This window comes from Mixophyes fleayi, chromosome 1 (assembly GCF_038048845.1).
Source record: "Mixophyes fleayi isolate aMixFle1 chromosome 1, aMixFle1.hap1, whole genome shotgun sequence".
NCBI lineage: Eukaryota > Metazoa > Chordata > Amphibia > Anura > Limnodynastidae > Mixophyes > Mixophyes fleayi.
Genome location: NC_134402.1, coordinates 369,466,199 through 369,478,386, shown reverse-complemented (window position 1 = coordinate 369,478,386; position 12,188 = coordinate 369,466,199). Strand labels below are relative to the sequence as shown.

The window sequence follows — 12,188 nt, the reverse complement described above, 5'->3', positions numbered from 1 at the left end:
ATTTATCTTAATATTGTTCAGTTGCCTTTGGACTTCTTCCTTTGACAACCCAGTATTAATTAATGGTATGGTTTCATTTCCATTTTTATGTATTACTCCTACCATTTGTTCCTCTCTAGTAAATACTGAAGAAAAAAAAGTGTTTAATACCTCTGCTTTTTCCTTAGTATCATTTATCAATTCACCCATCTCACATAAAGATAAAGTTAAAATAAAACACACAGGCTCTAGATGGTTTTTTATTGAACATCATATGTAGATTTTGTTTATCAGTGCCAATGTCTGTTTTTCTTCCACAGTGAATGATTCCTGAAACAGAGACTGCATTGGCAGTAGATATGAAATAAAAACAGACCTAGTAGGCGTAGATCACCAATGTGTACCGATATATACAGATGATTTCCATTAGTGAAAGGAAGTGAGTAGTGAAGACATCAAAGTTAATATGGATAAAGAATATATAGCAACATAGTGGAAATTCTTTGAAACTTTACACTATATTAGATTACAAGGCTGGGAGGAGGAGATAGACAGTGGTGTATAGGAGCAGAGAGGATTTGTTCATGTAATGTTGGGAAGTGGCTGCAAATAAAGGTTAACGAGGGCTAGAAAGGAGGTTGAGGGCTGGTTTCTAACATAGAACTGGTAGGAACATTATTTAACTAACAGGTTACCAGGTTCGTCTCCTTATTAGTACTTCAAATAACAGTTTTCCCTCATAAGACATCTGTAGGGTAAAACACAATAAGCCTGCTGTTAATGGGCAGCCTATCCTCTCAAAGTGCCATAAAAATTAGGTTTAGCGCTACATTATTCAGACAGAAATAGGTTATAGTAATAAGCTACTTTCTTTATACATGTGAGCCTGGGATTGAAATGATCCTAATATAGCTGACAAAGCTTGTAATTTGCAGAGTACTTTATGGGTGAAGATACATCAATGTTGTATATAACATGATTTAATAACTGCAGGAGCAATACAAAATTAACAACATGCCAATAGATATTTTCCTTTTTTTTTATATCCATATTTGTAGCCATCCCATAGTGGTCATTAAGTGACGAGTACACATTATGGATAGCACAATTCTAATCACATAAATATTCACATTTCCCCAACCAGCAATGCTATGTTTCAGATGATGTGTCAATTATTTCACTCATTGACTACAAATTTAGCAAAGAAACCACTGCTTCTGATGATCTACATATCTGTACATATACAAGCAACATCCCAACCTCCTTTAATAACAACAATTTGCCAATCAACTTCCTATCAATTAAGGGATATAAAATCTTTAAAAAAAATTATAATGTAAAAGATTTGTCTGGAGTTCCCTTTTAAATAAATCATTGATTGATACATAACCGACATTTTTCATTATATCTGTCTTATTAGGGGTCAGATCACTTTTATAAAATCCCCTAAATTTGTGTACTCGTCACTTTATGATCACTGTGGGATGGCTACAAATATGGAGAAAAAGGAAAATATCTATTTCTTTACTAAGGGACTACTAACTACAGTTGAAATCAAATAATTCTTTCTATCTTCCAACCTCAAATCAAAAACTCGACCAGTAATTTATTTAGCTTATTCATTTTTACATTAAAGTGACTATATATAACAAATTAAAATTAAGGGGCTATTGCAGACTGGGAAGTATGCTAGATTTTTCCGTAGCATATCACTCTGTGCATGTCTGCCCAGAAAGTAGGAGCACACCAGCAGCTCTGCAAACTTCCACAATTCTGTCTCTTATGCCCATGTATAGAACTATAGAAGTAGGACAGGTGAGGGAAGGGTGTTCTAATGTTGGCTGAGTGCAGTAAAGATGTATTTGCAAATATGTGACTCATGCAGACCTGCAAACACACTCATACACCTGTTAGGTAGCATATCTTACTCGCCTGCTACAGGGCAGGTTGAATAGATATGCAGTCATTAATAGAATTTGGCAGACAACCTTTATGGAATATATAACAAGTCTTCTTCAAGATACAGTTACTAACTTTCAGAGTTTCAGACCCATGGTACCTATATAACAACAGCAACCCCCCCAGGCACATTATAATTGGTAACATCATCTAAGATCTCTCCATGTTACCATTTTTTGTTCTTAAAATCCCAGAGGCTGGCCATGGGAATTTAGTAACCTATGTGTTGCTGTATAATTCAATTATTGTATATTACGCACAACTTTCCTGCTAAATATCAGACAAGTTTTGTGACTTGTACTATTTCTCTGCTGTTACAAATAAATAGGTTATAAACAACCAAGTAGATGCAAATATAAAAATGATGTAAAACTGCATTAACTGCCTATTTCTTCAAAATACAATTTCACATGTGTTACGCAAAGTTAAAATGCATGCAATACCACATGTCCAAAAGGATAGCAAAAAGGAAGCAATGTTACATTTAATGTTTATTTTTATCAAATCCTAGCAACAGCCCTTGATCAAGTGGCTCCATTGACTTTTCTTACTTCATGTCGACTTCAATGTGTGCTGTGGCACTCTAAATTAACACGAAATCTTCAAAAATATCCTCATAAAGCAAAACGTCATTGGCGTAAATATCGTACTTGTAATGATTTCCTTACATATACTGCTATCTACCACCTTATAGAAATGGTCTGGACGCTGCTAAACAAACATAATTCCAATCTCTAATCTTTGCTCAAGCTTCTAACCCCAAACTTCTCTTAAATACTCTTCTCATCCCTCCCACCCCAAACCCTCCAACTACTACGAGTGCCCAGGATTTTGCTTCCTATTTCAAGGACAAGAATATGATCAAACTAGAAATTGTATCCTCTTCCTCAACTAACAATCGGTTCAGTTCTTCCCAGCATCCTCTTACACCCTTTCTTCATTTGCTCCGACAAATGAAGTATCTACTCTTTCTTTATTTTCCTAATCTACCTCCTGTCCTCTTGATTCTATTCCCACACAAATTAGTAGATCCCTGTCTCCTGTGCTCATTCCACCTCTAACTCAACTTTGTACTTACTCTCTCTCTCTCCTGGTATCTTTCCATCATTATTCAAGCACACAGTGATTACTCCTATTCTGAAAAAACAAAATTCTGACCCAAACACCCTCTTAAATTACCATCCCATGTCCCAGTTCCCATGTCTCTCCAAGCTTCTAGAGAGAATTGCCTACAGTTACCTCACACACTTTCTTTCCTTACACAAGCTATTGGATCATCTTCAGTCAGGGTTCCATTTGCAACACTCCACAGACATTGCGTTGACTAAGGTTGTCAATGATTTGATCACTGCTAAAACTAAAGGCCATTACTCGCTTCTAATTCTCCTGGATCTCTCTGCTGCATTTGACACTGGGGACCCCTCTCTTCTTATACAAACGCTACAATCTCTAGGTCTGTAAGACACTGTTCTATCCTGGTTTTCATCCTACCTATCTAATTGCTCTTTCAGTGTTAATTTCCCTGGATCCACCTTTGCCCCGCTTCCTTTATCAGTTGGAGTACCACAAGTCTCAGTACTAGGGCCTCTGCTGTTCTCGGACCATACCTCTCCTTTGGAAAACTAATAAGCTCCTTTGTATTTCAGCATCTTCTCTTTGTGGATAATGGACAAATGTATCTATCCTCTCAGGATCTCTCGTAACTTGTATTGTCCTGCATTACTGACTGTCTTTCTGCCATTTCATTTTGGATGTCCTCTCGCCAACTCAAGCTCAATCTTTCAAAAACAGAGTTAATAATGTTCCCACCCATCAACAGAAGTTACCTACCTGACATTTCTATTTCTGTTGACAACATGACCATAAATGCCATCCCACAAGCTCGTAAATTATAAAATCATGCTGTATACATCTAAAAAACATTTCCAGAATATGCACATAATCTCACAAAAGACACTGCAAAAACTTTAATTCATGCCCTCTCATGCAATCATCTCCCGCATGGATATTGCTGGTCCTCCCAGAATCAGACTCTCACCGCAACTATCTATTTTGCATGCAGCGGCCCCATTGATTTACCTTGCAAATCAAGGGGGTGAGCCACTCTGTCAGTCGCTACATTGATTGCCTGTTTTTTTTACAGAAGCCAATATAAAATACTTCTACTAACATACGAGGCCATCAACAAAACTGCACCTACATACATCTCCTCACGTGTCTCAAAATATCTACTAGCTCGACACCTCCATTCTGCACAAGATCTGCGTCTCTTTTCCACTCTCATCACATGCTCCCATTCCTGGTTACAGGACTTTTTGGGGGGCTGCACCCACTTTGTGGAATTCCCTCCTTCACACTATAAGACTTTTCTTTTGTCTTCAAACCTTTTGGCGTTCTCTGAAAACCCAAACTTATAATATTCCTCAACCACCCTCTTAACCTCCCTAGGTTACCCTATTACCACTCTGTACACAGTTTACACAAAACTACAACCCTCTGCAGGGGCAAATGCAGGATTTGAGGAGGGGGGTTTCTACGCCACGATACAAGTGGGCATGTCCAGTATGTGTAGGGGCGTGGCTACAAACACACAGATATGTAAACTGTCCCATACACAGATAAGCACAGACACACACAAACACACAGGATCAAACACACAAACATGTAAGCTGTCACATACACACACATACATAAACACACAGGATCAAACACACAAACATGTAAGCTGTCACATACACACACATACATAAACACACACATACATATACACACAGATATGTAAGCTGTCACATACACACACATACATAAACACACATATACATAAACACACAGGATCAAACACACAAACATGAAAGCTGTCACATACACACACATACATAAATCAGGGGTCCGTAGCAGACAGGATAGTCAGGGACAGGCAATAGGTCAGGGCTGGCGGCAAACAGGAAACTCCAGGAAACAAGTCTAAAAGGTCAGGGCAAGAGGCAACAAGCAGTGTCCGAATACAAGACAAGGGTCACAACGAGAAATCAATCCAAAACAGAACAGAGTTCACAGGAACAAGGAACAGGTCAGCAACCAGGGTCCAGAAGCTATAACCGGCAGGGAGGCTAAGCCCTCCCTGCCTTATATACAGAGAGAGACCAATCAGGGAGTAGGAGAGTAATTAGCCACCATGGGCTGCCTAATTAATTAGCTCAGCACTCCTACTGCCAGAGGAGGCTGAGCACAAACTTCAACCATGTGCGCACGCACCCAGCTGTGTGTTTGCCGAAGCGTGGCGCCTGCACTGAGAGCGTCACGGATGTTGCCTAGGTGACGGCTGGGACAGGAAGGTGGAAGTGGCGTCCCAGCTGTTACTATGACAGCCGGAACGCAGGATAAGCGAGCCAGGATCTCCGCGGCTCATGACACTTGCAGGCAGGACCCTCTTACTTCTCTGTCTGTATTACCCAGTATTGTTTTATTACAATATTTTTCCCCAATTATAAAGTGCTTTGGAATTGGCCTCATCGCTTGAGTTCTGAGTTTTACATTGGAGATCAATACAAATGGATTTTATAAAATGCTTATGATTAAATATTTCAAAGAAAACGCACCAAGTCAGAGTCGAGTACAACTAAAACAACATCCTTATGGAGAATTCTTAATTAGTTCTGAGGTTTCAAAAGGACATTCAACACAACTTTATGGGGGTACATCTGCTGTAATTGTATTATGCAAGGTCTGTCTGTGAACAAGTTGAAACAAAAAAGAATAGGGAGCTTCTTGCGTGCCTTGGATTGAAATGCTTAGCAGCTTCAACACACATTTTTGTTAGGCATTATGATATATTATTTTCACCATCTAGAAAGATGTTTACATTCTTTAAAGGTCATTTCCATGGCAGTAATTTGAAACTGTCAGTCATGGCCTCTGCAGGCTGTAGCTCAGATTTGAATTTGGTGCAAACACCTGATCCTGCATCCCCAACACACCTACAGATATTCCTGTTCAAAGAAATCCCATTTACAGGAGTGATTCTATGATCAGCAACACACTGAATAGATCTGGTCTGGAATCTACACAAATTACTTGGGTAATGTGTCCATATTTATTACAGACTGAGGAAGCATTTTAAGTAGCAAGTTTAGTAGTCAATAAAATGAAGCTTATGATTGAGTGAAAGGAGTCCACTATGTGGGGTACAGTTTGGCAGGGGGTGGTCACCAACATAGCTACAATTCCAGCATTGTTTGCAGATTTCACAAAAAGGGGGAAAAAACCCCACAACATAACATGGACTACTAAAAAGTTTTTCAATAATATAAAATAGTTCTATGTAAACAACCTAACTGATGATTACCCCTGAATTGATAAAGTGGTTAGTGGTTTACCAGAGACATATGATAAAGGTCTCTCAGTTCTATCCCAGGTAGTCAATTGAGAAGAACAACACACTGTACCTAAGAAAGAATCGAAAATCAGATGAAAAAAGTACACTGAGGAGAGATAAAGGGTCTAAGGCAGGGGTTGGCAACCCCTGGCACGCGGACCAATTCTGTCTGGCACGCTGGCGCTGCAGCTTCCCTACTAAAGCAGCTGATGATGGCCAAAATGGCATGTGCACTAGCTCCATTTCGTCTGTCATTGGCTGCTTTACTGAAGCAGCACCCAGGTTTCTGGAACGGAAATGTATCTCTCCAAAGATAAGAGTAGCAGTAAAAATCGAGGGGCACATCTATGCAGCATACTATGAATATCGGAGACAACTGTGGCAAACTCTGAATTGTAGGGACAACTGTGGCATGCTATGAATAGGGTGGCCAACTATGTGGCATACTATGAATAGGGTGAAAACGGCTATGTGCATACTATAAATTGGGGGAAAACAACTATGTGCATACTATGAATTGGGGGAGAACAGCTATGTGCATACTATGAATTGGGGGAAAACAACTATGTGCATACTATGAATTGGGGGCACAACTGTAGCATGCTATGAATTTGGGGGACAACTATGTGGCATACCATGAATAGGGGGAACAACTATGTGGCATACTATGAATAGGGGGAAAACAACTATGTGGCATACTATGAATAAGGGGAAAACAACTATTCGCATACTATGAATTGGGGGGAACAAATGTAGCATACTATGAATTGGGGGGAACAACTGTAGCATGCTAGGAATTGGGGGGGCAACTTTGTGGCATACTATGAATAGGGGGGACAACTGTGGCATACTATGAATAGGGGGGACAACTGTGGAATGCTATGAATAGGGTGGCCAACTATGTGGCATACTATGAATAGGGGGAAAACAACTATGTGCATATTATGAATTGGGGGGAACAACTGTGGCATACTATGAATTGGGGGGAACAACTGTAGCATGCTATGAATTGGGGGGGGGCAACTTTGTGGCATACTATGAATAGGGGGGACAACTGTGGCATACTATGAATAGGGGGGACAACTGTGGCATACTATGAATAGGGGGCACAACTGTGGCATGCTATGAATAGGGTGGCCAACTATGTGCATACTATGAATTGGGGGAAAACAACTATGTGCATACTATGAATTGGGGGAAAACAACTATGTGCATACTATGAATTGGGGGACAACTGTAGCATGCTATGAATTTGGGGGACAACTATGTGGCATACCATGAATAGGGGGAACAACTATGTGGCATACTATGAATAGGGGGAAAACAACTATGTGGCATACTATGAATAAGGGGAAAACAACTATTCGCATACTATGAATTGGGGGGAACAAATGTAGCATACTATGAATTGGGGGGAACAACTGTAGCATGCTAGGAATTGGGGGGGCAACTTTGTGGCATACTATGAATAGGGGGGACAACTGTGGCATACTATGAATAGGGGGGACAACTGTGGAATGCTATGAATAGGGTGGCCAACTATGTGGCATACTATGAATAGGGGGAAAACAACTATGTGCATATTATGAATTGGGGGGAACAACTGTGGCATACTATGAATTGGGGGGAACAACTGTAGCATGCTATGAATTGGGGGGGGCAACTGTGTGGCATACTATGAATAGGGGGGACAACTGTGGCATACTATGAATAGGGGGCACAACTGTGGCATGCTATGAATAGGGTGGCCAACTATGTGCATACTATGAATTGGGGGAAAACAACTATGTGCATACTATGAATTGGGGGAAAACAACTATGTGCATACTATGAATTGGGGGGACAACTATGTGGCATGCTATGAATAGGGGGAACAACTATGTGGCATACTATGAATAGGGGGAAAACAACTATGTGCATACTATGAATTGGGGGGAACAACTGTGGCATACTATGAATTGGGGGGAACAACTGTAGCATGCTATGAATTGGGAAGGGGCAACTATGTGGCATACTATGAATAGGGGGGAACAACTATGTGCATACTATGAAAAGGGGGGACAACTGTGGCATACTATGAATTGTGGGCACATCTATATGTCATATTATGAATTTGGGACACAGCTATATGGCATAATATGAATTGGGGGAACAACTATGTGGCATGATATGAATTGTGGGCACAACTATGAGGCATAATATCAAATTAGGGCACATCTATGTGGAATACTATGATTTGAGGGCACCTCTATGTGGCATGATATGAATTGTGGGCAGGGGAGGGCTGGAAAATTTTAGCCTGGGAGCAAGACTCTCCACAGTAGCCTATTTTAAAGGAAAAAAATGCAGTTGGTCCAGTCACCCAGCCCAAAGTAGCCCACTATGGGACCGGCCCGGGGGGGCAGATGCCCTCCTGTCCCCCAGCCCAGCTTGCCCCTGACTGTGGGCACAACTATGAGGCATGATATGAATTTGGGGCTTAGCTATGTGGCATAATACAAAGTGGGGGCACTACTGTGTCATAATGTGAATTGGAAGCACTACTATGTGGCATAATTTGAACTGGGGCACAACTGTGTGGCATAACATGAACATTTATTTGCTGGTTCCATGGCTGTTAATATGACATTGGTATCATAGAATTAGACATAACTTTTTAATATATATATATATATATATATATATTTATATATATATATATATATATATATATATATATATATATATATATATATTATATGAATTATATAATGCTTGTGACTAGAGATGGCTTTCATGCCTAAAACATTGTAAATGCTTGTCATTAAACTGATTAATAGTACCCCTAACGGAGATTGCATACGGTTAATACGAGCTGATCATGACAGTGTGTTTTAAAGTTCTCACTAAACAGCAGAAATTAAAACAAGTTTGTAAAATAAAAAAATGAATAAAAATGGTTCGCTTAGACAGTATTTCAGGATCACTGGAAGGAAGAAACAGACAACATGTACCCCAAAATATGTTTTATTGTAAGAAAACAGATGTTCATCAGATACACACTTACCTATAAAACAAATCAAATGCTTTACATATTAGCACTTGTCAAATTTGAACACAGATTTGTTTTGTTAATGACTGACATAAAAAAAACATTGTCTTTGGTCTATACAGGTGTTAAATAAAACGTTTCCATAAGGGACTGTTTTGCATCAGAGTTTCCACTTCTTTCATATAGATATTGGCAAGAGTTGTCTTATATAAACTATATCTTTATACCCTTCTTAATAAAAAGGGATAGTTTTGATAATATTTAATTGAATCATTACGTATTTTACCATCTTATTCCACTAAGTTGTGGTCAAATTTATTGTGAGCCAAAGAATACTGTGTGTAAGTACACTGACAATGACCTCTTCAAAAGTCATTATATACACTTATATGTTCTATGTAAAATGCATACTAAATGTCCCATTGGCTAACCCACATTGGAGATGCCTACAGTAAATAGTTTCTAGAGCACCGAGTTGTATAGCACACTACAAGACATGGGAAGAATTACAGTACTTGTAAATGGAATGCCAGAGAGACCATGAAGCAGTCATGGTATTTCACTACAGCAGATGAATAATAGAATTCTTGTCAAATGTCTGTTATACAACTTTTATTGAAAAAGTTCAGTGTCTGATGGTATGGCCCTCCAATAAAACATCAGTCAATACGGCTGACAAATAGGATTGTTGCTGTTATTTCGCATCCTAAATTCAAATAATCAAAAAAATTCAAAGTAGCTCAGAGTTGTGCTGTTCACAAGTGAATAAAAATGACTCAATTACAACAATGTAAATGAACAAACAGGACTTTGTGCTTGTTTAAATTAACTATCCCTAAGCATCCCATATATTTCTGCAGCAAATAAATACACATTTACATTTTACTAGGTGCTATAGCATAATACCTGAAAACAATTGCAGACTGCTAACAAAACAAATCTTGGTGTGTGTAAGCTCCTTAAGTTCTACTTTGTTTCAAGTTGCTGGGCATAGTACTTCTTACAAACCGGTCAAAACTTAGAATGCCCAGGCCTTTTCTATGTGCCTTTTTTGTTGCATTTTTTATTTCTTTCAAATTGCATACTGTTCTGCTTACTTTCTAGATACCAGCTGGTTATAGTGACTTGCATTGAGATGTGCCCTTTTTATTTTGGTACGTTAAACTTTTCTTTACTAACATCAACTTTATGCCTCAAGTTTTTGTGCCACAAAAATTGTACTTGATTTGCCAGAATCCAATCAATGGGGTAGATTTATCAAACTTTCCAAAAAGGTAAAATAGAGGTGCTGTTCATAGCAGCCAATCAGATTCTAGTTATCACTTTCTAGAATGTACTATACAAATGACAGCTAGAATCTGATTGGTTGCTATTGGCTACACCACAACATTTCCATTTAGAAGGTTTGATAAATCTACCCCACTGTGTTTAATCTGTGCACACTTTTCTTAGCATTACGTTTTCCATTTTGTTGACGCTTATAAATATAGATCAGCATAATATACACAATTTTAAAAACATGCTTATATAAAATAATCATATAATTAAACAATGGATTAGAATTTTTGATGGTATATTGAGTTGAATTTTATCAAATAGCTTTATATTAATTAAAATGTTTTATTCCAACTTGTTTTTATTTTAAGTTAGAATTTATACCAAAATGTGTACATTTTAATACAAAATGAACTTGGGTTTCTTAATTTATCCAATCGCTACATTAGGCACAATAACTTGGGCTATATCTATACACTGTCATAACTTTACAACTGTGCTGATTAAATTATTAGAGGCTATACTTACATTTTTAGAACCAAAGCTGACATTTTATAAACATAAACATGTGAAACATTGCCATTTCTACATTATTCTTCATAACAGTCATTGTGTATGTGCGATATAAAAAAAGTGGTCCGTTAAAAATAGTCATTGACTCCGTAAAGCTTTGAAAAAAGAAGACATGCTGATAGATAAATAAAGGGGTGGATGTGACAGGTCTGGTCTGAGTTTTAAATTGCTCTTAAATTTAAGAGATGTCTATCTGTAGTCTCATTCTGAGAGTCGCCCCAAGTTCTCCTAGGAGATAGTTTTCATCGTGTTTGTCTTCCAATTTATTGAAGTCACTTTTCCTGTAAAGGGGAATACTGGTTATGTCCAATGTGTAAGTTCCTGGTAGAATTTTTTTCCGAGCTGTGTGAAGGTAACTAAGTCCATCCCTTTGGTTAATGTGGAAGATAGTATCATTGCCTCGGGAAATAACATAGCGTACGTGATTGTTAAGAGGTTGAATTGCAGGAACAATTTCCACTATATGATTCTTTGTGTTTAACTCAGAGATGTTTAGCATAATCTTCAGTGGCACATCCATATCTAGACTCTTCAGACTTATATTTTCATTCTGCGTAGAACAAACCCCAACACATAATTACACAAACAAATAGTACACAATTTAATACCACAACCGAACTTTTCAAACAATAACATTGGATTATCTAGAAAATCAAAAACACACAAAGCAGTCACAAAACACATAAAAGAATACAAGTGGTGGGCAACATAATACTTTTCTGTTTGTGTTAACAATAGCTTTGTCCCGTAATAGGGGCACACATTATATTTTCGATGAAGCACCAGGTAATATTATGAAATTAAAGAACCAACAGTAGATTAATCTATTCTGTGGTTCATTGGTGAAGATAGATTGAAGACACCATCCAATCACTGACTCACATGTACAGTGCGAATGCACTCGGTGACATCAGTCACTAAGAAAAGGACCAAAGAAGAGAAATTTCTCAGGTCAATAAGACCGCATGAGCCCCCTTTGAGAGTTGCATGCAGCCT

At 38.4% G+C, this 12,188-nt stretch overlaps 1 protein-coding gene across 1 annotated transcript in view; it reads right to left on the bottom strand.

Moving 5' to 3' along the window:
- Positions 1-9,312: 9,312 nt before the first annotated feature.
- FBN2 (fibrillin 2) overlaps positions 9,313-12,188 on the bottom strand; it is a 238,268-nt gene continuing 235,392 nt past the window's right edge. Inside the window, exon 65 of the mRNA XM_075178804.1 lies at positions 9,313-11,742. Within this exon, the coding sequence (XP_075034905.1) occupies positions 11,371-11,742 (372 nt within the window). The 3' untranslated portion in view covers positions 9,313-11,370. The remainder of the gene's footprint in view (positions 11,743-12,188) is intronic.